General features: G+C 38.1%; 1 protein-coding gene across 1 annotated transcript in view; it reads left to right on the top strand.

The window, feature by feature from the left end:
- The first annotated feature begins 84 nt into the window (after positions 1-84).
- Positions 85-18,813, top strand: part of necab1 (N-terminal EF-hand calcium binding protein 1) — a 36,477-nt gene continuing 17,748 nt past the window's right edge. The window contains exons 1-5 of the mRNA XM_070922072.1: positions 85-189; positions 2,602-2,626; positions 5,652-5,760; positions 16,155-16,180; positions 16,464-16,561. Of these exons, the coding sequence (XP_070778173.1) occupies positions 100-189; positions 2,602-2,626; positions 5,652-5,760; positions 16,155-16,180; positions 16,464-16,561 (348 nt within the window). The 5' untranslated portion in view covers positions 85-99. The remainder of the gene's footprint in view (positions 190-2,601; positions 2,627-5,651; positions 5,761-16,154; positions 16,181-16,463; positions 16,562-18,813) is intronic.

Genomic DNA, 18,813 nt, shown 5'->3' with positions numbered 1-18,813 from the left:
AGTGGTGCGGAGTCGCTCTTTTTGACCAGTGGCTTTGATCAGATAAGAGGTTCAAGCGGACACATTCCTCTGCAGTTCACAAGTGAAGCTACGTTTTGAATGATGGATTATTCAGAGGAGGTTCAGTCTGTGTCTGAGGAGCCCAGCGCTCAAATGGAGCTAAAAAAGGGAATGTCGATTTTTATTGATGTAAGTAAAACAAATTTTAAAATCCTTACTTATAGTGCAAAATATATTTCATCTTCAATATTAATACTTACACTGACGTGCAAAAACTTGAGCATAATGTTCTATATGACAATCTATATCCTATAGTGGCAGATGAAATCAAGGCAAAAACTATCATGCCTTCCCAGGTGAAAACATATTTTATTGTATTTGAAGAAAGATATGTATTTTACTTTTCACATCTAAGTTTCTGCGATTTTAATAGTCATATGTTGGAGGTTTTGGATCCCCTGAGTTCATACGGACCCCCCTAATGTATGCAGGGTACAGAGGGTTCCTTGTTTTGTAGAATGAATAAATTTGACAAGGCTGACCTTTAATTTAGCTTCATGGCGTAAGGATTTCAAAGGCTGGCCATTCATTTTTATGTCAGCATAAAAATGTTATGTCAGTATGTCAAGTTAATGACATGTTACGAGTCTATTTGATTTGATAAAAGTCTGGGTGTTATTCACGCTAACCTTACCTTAAACCAAATCTAGCTCAATTAGGCAAAAACACAATATTGATATTTGAAACTTTTTGAATCTTAAAAGATCATTTATTTATTGAAATACTATGAGGATTCCCTATACTAGTAGATCTCCCTCAGATGTTGAGGATTTAAATATTTGAATCACATCTTGCATGCTTATCAGTACAACTAATGATCTTCCTCAAGTGCGCATCTCTCAAGAGCTTACCCTCCCATGTTTGATTCTGCCTCGGTGCCCACCACCTAATTATATTCCCCTCATTCCTCCACTCTTCCATTCGCTTGTGATGTCTTAATCATAAACCTGTTGCCTGCCTTCAGTTTTTGAGAAAGACAGGGGAGGATACACTCATGGGAACCAGGAGTTATTAAAGGTGGAAAGCCGAATCCACCACATCAAATGTCTCACTGATGTTGGAACTGAGTGTCAGGGAATGAAACCGCTGCTTGTTTTCAGATGCAAGTTTTTCGACAGAGTGTTGCTTCTGTTGTTTCTTGACATCTCATTAAAACACACAGACTCCAAGCAGTCATGGAACAGGTTACAGCAGATGTGCTGTGTCTCCATGTGTGTTTTTCTTTCTTATTTTGATGCTGCTGTGGTGCCAGATTTCCACTTTATTTCCACACAATAGAGAAAACAAAGGGACCATCAGACTTCTATTTTTGGCTAAATTAATGAATCTTACTCATTCGATGTAAAAGATTAATCAGGATGAGATGAGATGGATCATACACAAGAGTTAACGAGAACAGAAAGTCCTGTAGAAGAGAGCAGATAAAAGTTGGGCTGCAGCTAAAGATAACTATCTAACAATTTATCTATTCATTGTTTGGTCTATAAAACACCTATTACATTGTCTTAAAGCTCAAAGTGATGTCACAAATGATCTTGTTTTGTCTGACCAGCAGTCCAAAAGACAAAAAAAGGCATTTTACTATCGTTTGAGACAAGAAAAAGTAGGGAATTGTCACATGTGAGAAGCCATCAAATGTTTGGCATTTTTGCTTAAAAACTGACTTCATCAATCAGTTATCAAAATAGCTGCTGATTAATCTTCTGTCAATCAATTAATCAGTTAATTGTTGCAGCTATTGATAAAAGAGTATTGGCCAATATGGGTTGAAGTCATGGAGAAGTGACGATTGATTGTTTTAACTTTGAGATTGATAATATTTTTTTCCGTACTTATTTGTGTGTGTATTGGTTGACCTGGGAGGCGATGCTGGGATCAATACAATTGCATTGAATTCAATTGAATTTAATTGATTGATTAAAGAAATACAAGTACAAATACAAATACATACAAGAGATGGTAGAACTGAGATAGAGACACATAGGAGTTTATGGATCGGGGACAGAAAAAGAGACAACAAAGACTGATTAGCAGGGACATTTGAATGAATTATGTAAGTCTGAACACACAACAGACTGCCAAGAGCTAGAAGAAGGTGGGTGGATGTTCTTTTATTTGTATTTTTACCCCTTTGTAGCACAAAGCTGGAGTCCCCTCAAGCAAGGAACATCCAAAAATGGAAGGATGGCATTTTAAAATTTAGATCTTGCACATAAAACGTTATGCTGTCAGATTTAGCCTGTGGGGTGATAATGTGTAAATACACTCAAAGCCTGTTCAAATTCTTCCTCACAAGTTCAAACGTGAACAAGACGAGAAAGTGGGCAATGCTATTTAGGGCTGGTTCGACCCTTTTAAAGCTGATGTGGTCATTGCCGCTCTGCCTTTCATCTCCTCTGGACTTTGGGGCAGCACTATCAATAATTTAATGACACACTGCTTTCGAGAGTGTGATCGATGATCCCCACACACACACTTACTCTAACTTTGATGATGTGAAACCTTTTTTGACACCCCTCTTTTTTCCTTTTCTCATTACAGATTTTGCGGAGAGCTGATAAAAACGGTAAATATTGCACCAAAAAGCTCCTTCCAGACTCAAACACACACACACACACACACACACACACACACACACACACTCCTCTGTCTTTGGCATTACTCCAGTCTTTCTTTCTCATGTGTGAAAACAGATGTAGGCCTACTTTCTCAATGAAATTCTGATCATGACTCTCTGCTGATACTCTTTTCAGTTTCCATGGAAACAGGAAACTGACCATGCCCACTGAGGTTCAGTATCAGAACATTAACGAAGAAAAACATCAAAAATTTGCACCAGTTAGACATTTTTATCGTTTCAGTCCATGCTTAATGACTTAGTGGTGTGTAGCTGGAGGTTCAGGGCAAATTTTCCATTATATTGTGCAGTTTTATTATATTATGCAGTATAAACATACAGAAAACATAGTTTATTTTGTTGTTAATCAGCAGGAGTCTGAATCCAGTTTATGTACCCATCCATCCTGCTCTCTAACAAACCACAAAGGCAGGAAATCCAAACAGAAGAAGTGAAATAAACCAATGAATCTATATGGCACACAGGCCTCGCATTTTAATGTCTGGTTTATTCAGTGAAGTCAGTCTGACAAACCTTTTCTGCTTTTCTTGCATTTGTGTATGTTCAAAAAAATGATATAAAAGTCCTTTTCAGACATTTTTAATAAAATACATTTTTATACTTGCAATAAATCACAAAATAACTAATATATAAACGAATATAGCTTAGAGGCCCTGAGATGCATATGTAGATATGGATGTGGATCACTGAAAGGATTAGTTCGACATTTTGGGAAATACCCTTATTCGCTTTGTTGCTGAGAGTTAGATGAGAAGATCAATACCACTCTCATGTCTGTATAGTAAATATGAGCTATCGCCAGCAGCTGGTTAGCTTAGCTTAGCATAAAGACTGAAAACCTTTAAAACTCACTGACACTTTAAATGAAAAAAAAGTGTAAAAATTATGATTTGCAGTTTTCTTTTACCATATTTAAATATATGTAAATATATATTTTTCATTAATGGCCCTGAAATGCAAATAAAAGGGTAGATACACTATAATACATCTAATCTGAAGCTCTTACATTAGTGTGCTTCAGATTAGATTTGCCTTGTCACTTAATCTCGACGCACACTCTGCCCAAGCAAGTTTGTTCTTGGGTCATTAAGTACGCTCCGATGAAGGTTTTTATATAATTCAATAATATTAATAATGAATAATGTGCCCTGTCCAGTGTGCTGCTTTGATTTTGAACCTCTGTCAAAATGCATGAGGTGTATCGTACACATTGGAGATGAGACCACCATTTGCTTGTATGAATGTACACTGACAGTATCGTTTTGTGTCAAGCTAACACGTGCCGCAAAATATAACCCTGTTGACACACACTCTCACACATCATGCTAAATAATCCCACAGGCTATGTTCATAGCTGATATCACACCACATCAAATTGAGTGTTTCTTAATTAAAGAACACACTGAAATTAGGTTTCTTCTGACATTTTGACAGCGAAAATTATTTCCTTTAGACGCAAAAATAGCTAATCAGAATTTGTTATTCACTTGACATGACATGACATGACATGCTCTGTTATTCATTAAATATCCGTCCCACACTGTGAATGATTTTAGGTCTTCTCATACAACAAGATAAGAAGTCATCCCACATGTTTGTTTTTAGCAGTGTGCAAACAGCAGCATTTATATGTCAAGTCTGTTCCAAGATTATTTCATCGACGGTGAGTCACAGCGTGCCTGATTCATGCACACATGTATTTGCCCTTGTGCATCTTCCAATAGGAAGGATGCTCGCAGCATCTGTAGTGACGTGACAGTCTGAACATCACCTCCAGACCAGCAGGTCAGCAGAGAAGATTTAAAGATCAGAGAAACCTTTGGAGCTAGAGCTGTATGTTGTCTGTAGTTGATTATCTTCATCAGTGATATTCAGTTTGGGGATCCTCATTTTGAAATTCTGTTTATTTTCACCTCGTGAATATTTCACACAGGTTGGGCCTTTTTTATTCTAATCATAACTGCAGAGCCTCAGAGCATAAAATGGCTGATTGTTTGAGATTACCATGAAGTCGGTCTAATGGAACAAATGGTGATGACCCCGTCACAGTGTTGTTTACTATAATAATGAAGACAAGGAAGAATGTTTCCCTGTGGAGTTATTCTGTTAAGTTTTATTACTGCTTTTGCTACTTTGATATATACACGTGATGCCTTCTGATTCAGCCCCTGCAGTTTACAACATGCTGCATCGTATCTGGGTTTTCTCAAGTCGCCCTCAGTTTCATCATCTCAGGAGGTGGACTGAAATTCTTCATTAAAAGTTATTATACTGGAGCATCTTGGTCTTCTTTGATAACATTTTAAAGGAAAAATGCAAAAGCGTTTCATGGTTCCAGCTTCTCAAATGTGAAATGTGTTTTTCCTTATTATTATTTTAACAGTTTTATTTCTAATATTTGTTGGACAAAACAAGCACTGTGAAGGAGTCAATTTGGGCTCTTGGTAATTGTGACGGCATTTCTCACTATTCTCTGCATTTTTACAAACCAAACAATCAATCGATTAATGGAGAAAATACTCAGCAGATTAATCCATAATGAAAATAATTATTAGCTGCAGTCCTTTTTACAACATAGTTAAAAATCTATAACAGTAAAATCCTGCTTTTATATTAATCCATGAGTAATAATAAATTATTTAATACATAATAACAGTATAAAAACAGTCACATGGTACATTTTTATACATTGAGTACTTTTGCTTTTAATACTTTAAGTACATTTTCTTGAGTATACTTACATACTTTTACTTGTAAATGTTCAATGCAGGACAAGTAAAGGATCTGAATACTTCCTCCTCCACTGTCAGATGCACAAACCAGAATGCTAATTTGACCAAAACAAGTCTTTGACTTTAATGAAAATGAAAATGACCGCCTCACCTCACAGGCTGTTGCAGGCTGAGCCGTCCTGACACTGTGTTGACAAGTTGTCTTTGTACTCTCTCCCCAGACGATGGAAAGCTGTCCTTTGATGAATTCAAAGCATACTTCTCTGATGGAGTCTTGACAGCTGAGGAATTGAAGGAGCTCTTCCACACAATTGACACTCATAACACAGAGTAAGTCGATGAATTGTTTTATCTTTTTATTATTTTATTCCATGGTAGAATTCAATGAGATGCATACAAACTCTTTGCTGCTTTGGACAAATTGGAGCTGCGGTGGCCGCTTCATGCCGCTTAATCTGCAAAGTATCTTGGTTTTAACTTGTGTTCCATTGAATTACATCCAACCTTCTTGTGAAAACCCAACAAACTCATACATTCAGGAAGCAGAGAAAACTTTGAATGATGGCATCATTGGTAGGTGATTCTTAAGGATACACCTTAAACCGGTCCATTACTGACTTCTTGTTCTAGTTCTGTTTAAACAATGTTACACTAAAAAACTCGACACGGTTAAAAGCTTGTTTTGATCCAAAGTTTTGCAGACATTTCTACATCTTACAAGCACCATGTTGTTCCTAAACCAATTTATCCATGTGCACTAAACCTCCCCTGTCATAAGTAACAAAAATATATGTGACTGTATTCTAGTACTTAAAGAAGGAATGATAGAAAATTGAAACATAGTCCATCTATAATACACTATTCAAAATATACATTGTTGTTGTATGAACTTCAATAATATCAAAATGTTAAATTTTGATAATATTAACATAAACATCTTCAAATGAAAATATATGTCTCACTGACACTGGTCGATTGATAAACACTGTGACCACCGTATTTGTTACCAACCCAGGCAGATATTAACATTTCAATTCAAAATACTTTATCCGTCCTTCAAGGGACAATTTGCTTAAATTGTGAACCCAGCTCAGTGTGCGGTGGAAATGACCTCGACATGTTTGCAAACCAAGCTGGACACACTCAGCCAGCCATGATGTTTTACAGGGAATCGTGTTGGATAAGGTGGATTTATCTCTGTTTGTGCAGTGTACAGAATATAATATGAAACATCCACAAGAAAGTTACTCTTGTCTCATAAAATATTTATAGGAATCGGGCCGCAATCCGATAAGAAATTTCTATTCATTCATAAGCTCAGTATTGTTCAAGTGATGACAAACAGACCAAGATGTGAGGAGAAACACTCCAGGCAGCCGGCTTGTGTGTTCTCTCTCTGCGGGATACAGGAGACTCATGTCAAACCAATCTCTCTGTTCGCCTGTCAGCCTGTCTCATATTCTTATTTCTTATATGTAAGGATTAAAGACAGGCTTACACACACACACACATACACACACACACACATATATATATATATTGCACATTTTCTCAACACGTGTTGCCCTTACATAGCTACTACCACTAACTAGCAACTACCCAGAATTACCTGAACAACTATCCTAAACATCATAGCAACCACATGGCAACACTCTAGCAACCACTCAGAGTACCATGGCAACCACCAGACAACTACCTGTTACCACTGTAGCAACACTGCACACATAGAGATAAGGAAAATTTTGTCACTGCCAATGTGCAAGTCTTAGGATACAAGGATACAGAGGAAATAAATGAATAATTTTATATTACAAAATGTACTTTGGGTGGACAACAGCTTTGTTATATTTTTTCAGTAGTATATTTACATCAACAACAGGCTATTCCTACATTGCACTGCTTTTTTTCATGCATGTTTTTATTAGCTAGCAACTCTAACATTTAATTAATTACCATTGTCCATGTCCCTACTCAGTTATATTCTCCTGACCCAAAGTCTCAAAGAGGAGATCCACATCCACATCATCAGTGCTTTGCTGTTGATGTTTTGTCCCAAGGTCTTAAATCCATTGCTCAACTGGGATCAGCTGCACTCCTCTAGTTTTAAGTTCAGCAAGTGTGCTTATTGAACTGACTGCTCCCTCGTGTTCAGCCTAGTTCAGTAGGTTGTAAGACTCTCTTTGATACTTGTGGTTCCTTCTACAGCAGCTGAATCCTCCCAACAGCCACACGGAGGAGGTAGGGGATCACCGTCATGTCAGGAAGGGAAACACAGGCCAGCAGCGATATAATTACTGAAACTTGAATAATGTCCCAGGAAAACATTTATTCAGTGTTGGCTGAATAGTTTGAAGGTAAATGCTATTGTCACCCTTGCCATTAAAAGCACAGCCAGCTTTCAGAAACTGAAGTAACTAAATAATGAATGGATATGAACAAGGATCGTCTTGATTCTTAGGTTAAGAAAAGAGGATCACTAAAAGTTTACAGGCTGACTAAAGTTAGCATGCTGACTTGCCAACATGAACATGTTTCCATGCTATGTTAGCATTTAGCTCAAAGTACACCTGAGACAGATGGGAAATCTGTCATCATTCTTGGGGGGGGGGGGGGGGGGGGTGCATCTTTGTCATGAATTTAAAAGAAGAATTATTTAACAGCAGCTCAAACTGCTGTTTTTGCTGTTTTCACCCTGCTGTAGCGAAGTGCACTCACGGTGTGTTCAGTGCACTTCAGCATCTCTGTCAGGTGTAGTCACAGGTGCAGCAGAGCACACACAAAGTCTGCAACAACACACTTTCAACCCGAAGAGGTCAATGAAACTATGCTTTTCAGTTTGTTGTTATTGTAAGTTAACTTTTTACGTAACAGTTGGACAAGTGGAAGAATTGATCTGCTGCTGGAGCTGGAAGAAAAGTCAGGAGATCAGCAAAGTAATTAGCATCTATGGGAATCCATCCAATAGTTGGGGAGATATTTCACTCTGGGCCGACGCCTTAGACAGACAGACTGACTAATTGATCAGTGTAAGCGATGCAAAATGTTTGTCTTATTTGTACATTTATATTTTACATTATCATATATTGAAGTCATCACATGGGTCAGTGTCACCCATAATAGTCATTTTTTATTTTATTTAGCCATTCAGGCGATGACAGCTTTGTGCCTCATTCATCGAGGGTCTAAGGACAGAGGGTGTTATATGCTGTACAGATTGTAAAGCCCCCTGAGGTAAATTGTGATTTTTGATATTGGGCTGTATAAATAAAATTGACTTGTTACTTTTTATCGCTGTAATAAAATGGCTGATCTGACTGTTCAGCACTGAGGCTGTTTCCCACAACACGAACAATATGAAAAGAGTCAAGATCACTCCCCCTTTAACAGTTTGATAGTTTGTATTCATGCTTTGAACAAACCTCTCGGGACTCTCAGGTATTATTATGTTGTTTAATATCCTGGTTGAGCTAAAACACCACATGGAAATATTGTGTGAATGTGCAGCATTGCACAACATCGGGATAGGGGTAATGTTTGAGGTGAACAACAGACTTTTTTTTATGATATGTATTTGACAGTAATATAATAACGTATATGCTTCCTTGTAGACAAGTAAAATAATAATACTAAAAATAATAAATAAAAAAACACATTTGGCTAACTCACAATAATATGATGAGTGGCCATGTTTAAAGGAATGTGGCAGCTTGTCTGAGAGACGAGTGATGCTGCAACTTAGCCTAGTGTGCTTTGTAGTGCAGAGTCAGACAGCTTGGATATCTGTCTTTGAAGATTACTAGTAAGAAAGCCAATGGTGTGCCTGTGTGTGTGTGTGTGTGTGTGTGTGTGTGTGTGTGTGTGTGTGTGTGTGTGAGTGTGTGAGTGTGTGTACGCATGCACTGGTGGATGTAAAAGTGACCCCTGAGATGCCCACATGGTAGAGAAAACATGATAAAGTTCCCTCTTAGGTCTGCTCTTCCAGTGAAGAAAACTGGAGGAGTGCACTAATGGGTGCCCTTAAAATGGAGAAAACATGATGTGGTGCCCTCTAGGGTGCCCTTCCAGTGGAGGTAATGTGATGCAGTGCACTAATGGGTGCTCTTGCAGTGGAGGTAATCTGATGCAGTGCACTAATGGGTGCCCTTCCAGTGGAGGTAATCTGATGCAGTGCACTAATGGGTGCCCTTCCAGTGGAGGTAATCTGATGCAGTGCACTAATGGGTGCTCTTGCAGTGGAGGTAATGTGATGCAGTGCACTAATGGGTGCCCTTCCAGTGGAGGTAATGTGATGCAGTGCACTAATGGGTGCCACTAATGGGTGCCCTTAAAATGGAGAAAACGCAATGCGGTGCCCATTAGGGTGCCTTTCCAGTTGAGGGCCCAACATGTTAGAAAATTAGTTGGCCTCTATGTGCCTCTAAATGGTTAAATAGTTAATAGTTCCCTGTGTGCTTTTGTTACAGAAGTGTAGTAGTTATACTTGAAATCTGAGTCACATAATGAAACAATTTTAATCTTAACCAGGGTTTGGAACTGTTTCACCATAACTGCATCATGACTTTCTACACGCTGGTTTCCCACTGCATGCTGCTGGTGCCCTTTTTATTCTCTTTGCCCCTGCCCCTCAGACAGCCTGAGTCCACCACTTTGTGTGTGTGTGTGTATGTGTGTGTGTGTGTGTGTGTGTGCTCTTGAATTTCCTCTGTCAGGGGACAAATTTGAGTTTCAGACATTGAAAATAAAGACACATTGTTCAAACCCACAGAACTTTTATATTCTATTACATTTTATTTCCAAAGATACCGAATATGTCAGACTGAAATTCAGGGGAAACATGTATATGTAGAAAGCTATATGATACATGGAGTCATAACATATACTAATGATATGGTCAGACACTGTGGAATAAGAGGATTTTAACAAGCTTAAGAGAGAAGTGGAGGCTTTGTTATTTGGTTCTGTAGAGTCAGGATCTTCAAACAAGGTGGCTGCTGATGAATAGTAGTAGCAGGATGATCATCATGTGTGTCACCTGAGGCAAATGGTTTTGTTTGATTTTATTAAGGATGTTTGATGAACATCCTGGTCAGGCTCATTAAATTTATTCAAGGCAGTGATTAGTATATTTACAAAGACCAGCGTCTGAAACGTTCTGAGCCACACCAGCTGAGGACGGGTTATAAAGACTACGTTTTCTTTCCCTAAACCACTTGTTACCTGCAACTCCTCAGATCATCGCAACAACAAAGGTAAGACTGCATGATTCACTCTTAATTCTTAGCATTGCATCAAATATTGATCTATATTTTTGATCATTAGTCGATATTCTGCATTTCCTTCAAAAAGAGATATCTTTAAAGATGCTCTAATGCCACCAAATTGCATTGCCTGACATTTTCTCTCTTAAAACAATATATTTCAACAGTTCCAGGCAATGCTCTTATCATTATTTAGCATCATTTACTTTCTAGAGTTCTACTGAGTATCTCACTCACTTTTTTTTATTGCATCTCACTGTAGTAGAAAGATATAAATACAAGTACTGATTGATGCCCTGATGATAAAAGCTATCAAACATTGTATTTTTTCCCTGTTTATTTGTCCATCATTATAGCCTAACTTGCTACTATGTGAGTCTTGAGTGTACATTTGTGATTATATTTAATCAGGTGCCCAGTGGTAAGGCTGCCTGTGCTCTGATGCTTTTCTCTGTATGCAAATGTGAAAATGTGTTTTTTCTGGGTACAACTATGCAGTATGTTGTATTCACTTTACTATTTTATCTTTACACAAATGGCATCTGTTTGTTTTGTGGTGCTCTTGCTAAGCAGTGGACTGCTGCTTGTAAGTATAACTCATAGAAATATTTTTTTAATTATTAATATTTCTTTTTTTTAACACTTAATTCTAACATTTTGTCCCATGAGAGTCCCCCTGACCTTGTGTCATGTTTTTAATGTCACCAAAGCATTCAAAAATATTTTCAGTTTAAAATATGTCCATGTTTTAGTGCAGCAACATGGTTGAATAATTATATTAGATTTAAAACATTTTAAAACATAAACTAACCAGTTTAAAGTTAACTGCTGATGCTCTTTCTGTTTACAGCTGACATCTCCAGCTGCCGGTTAGTCCTACAAACATGTGCTCTTTTTATATATATATGTGTATATATATAGTTTTATAGTTATACAACAAGTCAAGGCTAACAATAACAAATGCCTGCAGGAAATTGTATTATATGTGTGCACATTTGTGTTTCTGAAATCATAGAAACAAACATAAATTACTGTATTTTAAGTACATTTTCCTTCCTGAAGATTCCAATAAACTCCATATGTGAAAATTACAGATGTCAAAGCTCACAATTAAACTGCCATTGCTGACAAAATAGTCATACATTTTTTTGCAGAACTTACGATTTTTACAGTAATATTGCTTCCAGCTGGACAGCTTCTTCATACACTATGTTGATTCATCCATAAGCAGCACTGACTTAAGGGACATTTTACATGGAGTTGCATTTGTTTTGAATGCTCATTCAGTCAATATTAATGAGCTGCAAATACAGAGAACCACCACCACTAACAGCTGTAAACGGGTTAAGTCAGGGTTATTTTTAGGTGTAACACGTTATATTTATAATCCAAAACTGAATAGTTTTTACGTTGTCTTCTTTCCAACACTTGATGGTGATAAAGGTGGTAAAGGTGACTGCTGCCCTGGTTGGACTCAGTTTGACCATCGCTGTTTCAGGTTCTGGCATGCTCCACTGTCTTGGACCAGTGCAGAGGTAGTATTAACAATGTACTGTTAATATTATCATTCATAGCAATAAATAACATCCTCCCTCCATCGTTTTTTTTCTTTCTATCTCAGCTTCTGTTTATTTCTCCCTCTTTAGACTGCCTGTATTTCACATGGCGCAAATCTGGTCTTGCTTAGAAATAAAGCAGAGCGCACTTTCTTGAAATCTCTTGCTCGAGGATTCATCACATCTGTCTGGACCGGGGGCTATGATGCAGTTGAGGTGAGTGACTTTACAGATAGACCGATAGATGTTGGTGCTGTACAGATCCTCTGAGTGTGGAAAATTGATTCAAAGTCAGAGCTGACCTTTGTCTATGCTCCCCACTGCCACAAGGGGACCTCCTTTTTTTCGCATACTTAACGCACAGATATGTGGTATTGATTTTCTTGTCTAATTTTCTGCAAGAAAGACAACAGGCATATTCCCTAAAGATTATTTCTTTAATGCATTTTTTACTACTAATATACTATGCCACAGAAAAAACGAAATTCTGACTAAAATTGTATATGATGATACCTCTGCCCAGTTAATTCACTGGTTAAACCACCATGGGTTAAGCTGGCTACAAACATACTTACAGCCCCTCATTTCTCCTTTGGACATGGTATAAGAGCCATAATGCACTCCTCCACCTCTATTTTCCCATATTGGGACTTGCTGAAAGAGGTTACCTTGCTCAAATGTTTTTGTATTCTGGTTTATGGTTACTTTTAAGTTCACGACATTCTTAATGCCATTACTGTTATCAAGTATTTACACGGATCGACCGCTGTCTGGTTGCCTTAATACCCAAAACGGCTTGAGCCAGCACTATAGGCAGCTATCAAATATTGTCACTGTACCTTCACAGTATGTACAAAGCACGTTTTAAAGGGTAAATGTTCTGAGATTAAGCTTCATCTTTCAGGAGAAGCAATGGAAGTGGAGTGACGGTTCCAGGTTCAGCTACGTCTTCTGGAACTCAGGGGAGCCAAACAATTATCGAGGAGAGCACTGCATGGAGATGCTCATGAGAAGTACAAAATTATTATTTGTTGACACATGTTGATTTCTATTGAGAAGGAACATGGACACACACCAATCTATTTTCAACAATATTGAAGATTTAAAATTGTACTGTTTTAAAGAATAATTATTTGTCCAGATGAACGGCCTTTTTATGTTATTGTTCTAATTGTTTACCTGTGTCCACAGCTGCACTTGCAAATTACATTAACTGTAACGAAAAAAGATCTTACATCTGCGCCAAGGACGTGTAATGGCCGCCATATCACAACCTCCACATGATGATGACATCACTTCCACCGAGATGTCAGGCCTCAATGACATCAACATTGAAGAGTTTATTGTGAATTTTGATCCACTTTCAATTTACTCAGTAAACACAACATTTATTCCCAATGTAACAACAATCTCAGACCAGAAGTCAATATTTCAGTCTGCAGATTGTGAGTTCAGTTGATAAGCTTTACTGGTGGAATTGAAAGTGAACTGAAAACTGCTTGCATTCAAAAAAGACAAAAAGAAAATGTTTTACTGTCATTTCTCATATATGCACATCCAAGCTAATGCTGAAGAAATGTCTGCTTGTCTTAAAAAAATAAATATATTACTGTTGGTTAACAAGTTGGAACATTAATACAGTAAATGCCTGCCATAACCAATGAATATAATCTTTAAAGTTATTAAACTGTTTTCACTGAAATGTCAGTATCACATATGAGATAATATGAGAAAAAATATTCAAAGCCCTTACACCTGTCAGTGTTGTTGTAAAATTATAATGAATCTCATCCAAAATCTTAATTCCGAGTGTTATTGTGAGTAATAGTGAATGACTGAATGATTTGAATGTGCTGAGCTGCATCAGTGTACACATATTTCCCTGTAATTCAACCTGACATTTGTGGTATCTTAGGGAGAAAGTGGAATTTTGACTAATTCATATTTTAACTGTTGTTTGAATTGTCTGCTTTTGTTTTGTGGAGAACATTGTGCTACATTTTGTGCATGAAAGGTGCTGCAAGTTTATTATTATCGTATGTATATTTATGGTGCGCAACAATAGTTTAAGGTAATAATGGAGACAGGTGGGACCAGCAGGAGTTTAACTGAATACAAACTAAACATTTTTTGCCTTATACCTAAACTTAACCATTTGCAACATATCTCATATACAAAACCATATATTCTTAATGAAAAGGCCTGTATTCCTCCAGATTCTTTTCTACTATGTGTTTGTCCAGATAGATTTAGATCTAAGTTAGACTACATAAATATACTGGTCTTTCTGGCAGGGTCCTCAAATGGCTCCAGTCCTGCCACAGAAATACACTATGGTGTACCTCAGGGGTCAATTTTTAAGCCTTTTATGTTCATTAATATGCTTCTCATTGCTGATGTGATCAGGAGTCATGGTATTTGATTCCCTCGCTTAGTATTAACGCTGATTGAATGCCTCAGCAGTCAAAGGGAGAAAGATTAGACAATCAAACATGCCGATGACTGCGGACATAATGATCACTTTTATTCATGATTAATTATTTTATCCTCATCATGAGAGTGTCACAGGATTTGTAATTTACCTGCAAAGATGGTGCTATATCAAGTATTTCATATATGTCAAAAGAATAATTTAATGCACAAACAAATGTATATTATTTGCACCTGAGGCTGACATACATCTGCATCCGATTTAAACAAACACATACATCGTTATCATCGCTATCATGGCAGCCTTCATCGCAGGGCTATCACAGACTGCTTCAATGAGCTCCATGTCAAACCAAAATGAACATGTGCCTCCCTCTGTGAAAGAAACACAGAGAGAAGCAGATGGCACAGTTGTTAGGAGGTAATTTGAAGGTCTCAAATTGAATCCTGTATTGATTAAAGAATGAGTCACTGAGCCGTAGGGTCTGCCTGACAGGCTGGCCAACCTGCTCAGGTTGATGTCGAACACTGAAAGATCATTTGATGCTTCAAATTCTAAAATGCTGCATGATATTTACATGCATTTTCGTCTGTAAACGCAGACTCCAGCATGTTGTACGATTAATGGAATTAATCATATTTCTGTTTAAATCCAATACAATTAGAATTTACTATAATTCATCATGTTTCTCATCGTCTTCGCAGCTGTATTCAGTGCTTCACTTGTGTGTAGTCCATTGATAATGTACCTTAAAATGCCAGTGCAGCCAAGTTTCAAGCAACACAAGAAAGAGCTTTTTAGTCTGTTACTCAGTTTAGTGTCTAACCTCTGGTTTACCTCCCCTGTTCTTGTCTGTCCTCTGTGGCTCTAAGTGTTTTCTCCTGTTTGAACCAATTGATTTCGAAGGCACTTTCCCCCCTTGTAAACGACAGCTACAGCTTGTGTGGAATAGAGTTAAAACTGGAGTAATTCCCCAGCCTCTTTCGCTGTGACAAGGAATAAAGGGTCTCTTTTGGGTCTCTTGCTGAACAGAGGATACAATGGCTAATTTTGTCACTTTGAAACATTCTCTTCACCTCTTTCTGTTGCTCTTCTTTTCTTTTCTTTTCTTTCTGTTTCTCTCTCGTTCAGACACACATACGCACACTCAATCCTTCTCCAAAACACACTCATGCGTGGACATTTATCACAAACTGCCAAAATTCCTTAAGGGTTTCCTGTGAGGGATTCACTGTCTGGCCCATTGGTCTCTAACGCATGCCTCTGGGGGAAGAAAGCAACTAAATTATTCAGTTATTCATGACATATTTAACTTGCACCAATTTGTCATCACACAGTGATTCAACCAAATCATAGTGTGTCCAGGAAAAGGTTTTGCAGAGATGAAAGATTAGTCTGTCACCTCCTTTAACCTTGGAAACTTTTGTTTTTGAGAAATTCTTTTTATTTAAACATCTCTCTCGTTTTTTTTTTTTGCAGCAATGTGGACACTGATGAACTCTGTGGTAAGTTGCTCCTTCACCTAAATAAGGTTCCAGTAATAAGCTGTACTGTCCTAGCTTTATCCTGCTTTACGTCACAGTCAGGACCACCATAGACTCAAATGCTATTTGATGTTTTCCCAGGAAAGAACCAAGTTAGATGTGGTCACATGCTCTGTGATCAAACCCCTACAGGCTGTGTGACCGAGGTGTCACACCAGTGCTGCTTCAACAAAACACCTACAGCCCTGTCCTAGTTGTTTAACTCACAAAATGTTTCCCTTTTTTCTGTCTTTCTGTTGCGAAGAGTATTTCTCCCAGCACCTCAGTGAATATGAGAACGTCCTCGCTGCCTTAGAAGACCTGAATATGTCCATACTGAAGGCGATGGACAAAACAAAGAAGGTAAGATGATAGAAATGAAAGATAAACCTACTTCTATGATGAAAAGTGAAGATGAACCTCGTTGTATGTCTGAATATCTAACTTGAAACTATCTACACATCCATGTTTGTCTCCATCATGGAAAGTCATGCTGCTTTGGCTACTAGCTGTTCCTATGTCACACTTTACAGACAATAACCACCTGAGTTACTTTAAATACTTAAGAAAAATCTGATGAGTCACAATCAGTATATATTATTTTAAATGGATTTATGGACATTTGTCCTTGGTGGACATCAGAGATCTTGACTCCACTGTAAAGAGTGAGTTAGTAGTGTGTGTGTGTGTGTGTGTGTGTGTGTGTGTGTGTGTGTGTGCGTGCGTGCGTGTGTGTGTGTGTGTGTGTGGTAAATTGTGTAAATCGGGTGATGGGGAGAAAAAATCTGCTAAAATATGTATGTTGTTTGTATGTCATCTGTTCATGTCCGAACAGTGTATTCATATTACAGCCCAGTGACACACTCATACACATACCCACGCCTCCACACAGTGAACATCACATGGACATGTCATGCAGCGCACATAATGATAATAGAAAGAGATGTTTGATTTACTCACAGTGTGGCCTAAACTTCACGCTGCAAATCTCTCCCAGCATGCTCCTCTGCTGCCCAGCTGGCTTCCTCAGATCTCGCATTAGTCAGATTTCCATTACAGAGCCAAAGAGGACGAGGCAGGGCTCATTCATGCTACTAATTAACCTCCAGAACAAAACGTGTTATGATTCTTTTTGGACTTGTAGCCAATATAGGCAAGGAATTAAATGGGTTGCAACTGCATTACCAAACAAATTCTGCTTTTGATCATGCTTTGGAAAAAGCTTTAGGTCCTCTTGATCTTATTGTAGAGCTGTGGCTTAAGCTGAGTGCCTTTTACATTATCAGAGAGGAGAAGAAGACGGTGAAGGTGGCGAGGGAGAGAAAGGCAAACAGAGGTTAAGGTAAAGAAAGAAGTAAAGAGGAGGACTGAAGACACAAATGATGCAGAGAAATGGGGAAAAGGCTGTTAGGATGAGGAAGAGAGGTGGCTCATCAGTTTTCTTTTCTTTCTCTATAATATCTCATCTGTTACATATGACACACGCTGTGCAGCTCAAATCGCCCCTCAGATCAGCACTCGACACGTCTCATTGTGGCTCCTCAAGAAACACAGTGTGGGAGTCAAACTGTTCATTTGTCGGTGACAGTTTTTTATTAGCACAGAAAGCGGTAACGCTAGATATAACTTCAACACCTAAAAGCTGTGGTGACAAAGATAAATGGCAAGGGCAGATAAAGATTTTGTTTAGTAAATGTTTGGACACTTGAACAGAAAAAAGCAGCTGTGAGGTTGGATTTTAAGAAAAATGCATCATTCAACAGATACATATAAGTGAACATGAATTATAAATAAATGAAGAAGTAGTTCCAATTTATATCCTTGAAATAACTTTTAAGGTTGGACTCGCAGGAGCACAGCAGTGAATTACATATGCCTGAAATTCAGCCTTTCATCGTGCAAAGGAAATGAAACACACAGATACTTTCGCAGTAGCGCTGCCATGTTTCTGTAATTCAACCATGTGCCAAGCTGTTATGAGGTGCGAAAATCAAATTGCACCTCAAATCATTTTTCTGTTCTCTGAGAGAATAGTTGAGAGCGGGAAGAGGAGAAACAGCAGAGGCAGTATTGGATTTGTATTTTAAGGTTTTGTCACCTGAAAAGGGATAATTCACCTTGCTGTGGACTTTTAAAAGCCTACAATCAGCTCTCATGAAGCACACAGGAAAACGCCACCTCAGTCAATCTCACGAATCAGGTTTTTTCCACTGTTGTTCCCTCACATACAAAATGGATATTTGAGCTCAAATTACTCTGCACAAATTGGACAGAATTGAGGAGTTATTGACCGAGGCAATAACTTTGAAATCAAATTACAACACTGGACTGTGAACAGAAGGGATTTCACACTGCCCCAGGGACTTTTTTTAAAGTGTTTACTCTCGAAGCGTAATTCATAGTTTTCCCTTCTACAAATCGAGTGTGACACCATAAATGATTTGAATGATTTGAAAGAGAGAGAAGGAACGTGCGACGCACTGCATTTCTCTGTCTGTTAGTACTGGCTGAGCAAGAAGGAGAACAGATGCTACGATCATCTCTGTTGAACTGTATAAGTATTTGAGTGGGTGGTCTCTGGCTGTGGATGTGTGTGAGGGGGCCGGCTGCATGTG

The sequence above is a fragment of the Enoplosus armatus genome, chromosome 16, assembly GCF_043641665.1.
Source record: "Enoplosus armatus isolate fEnoArm2 chromosome 16, fEnoArm2.hap1, whole genome shotgun sequence".
In the NCBI taxonomy this organism is placed as follows: domain Eukaryota; kingdom Metazoa; phylum Chordata; class Actinopteri; order Centrarchiformes; family Enoplosidae; genus Enoplosus; species Enoplosus armatus.
Note: the sequence above shows the minus strand (reverse complement) of the source record. Positions and strands in the feature narration are given on the sequence as shown.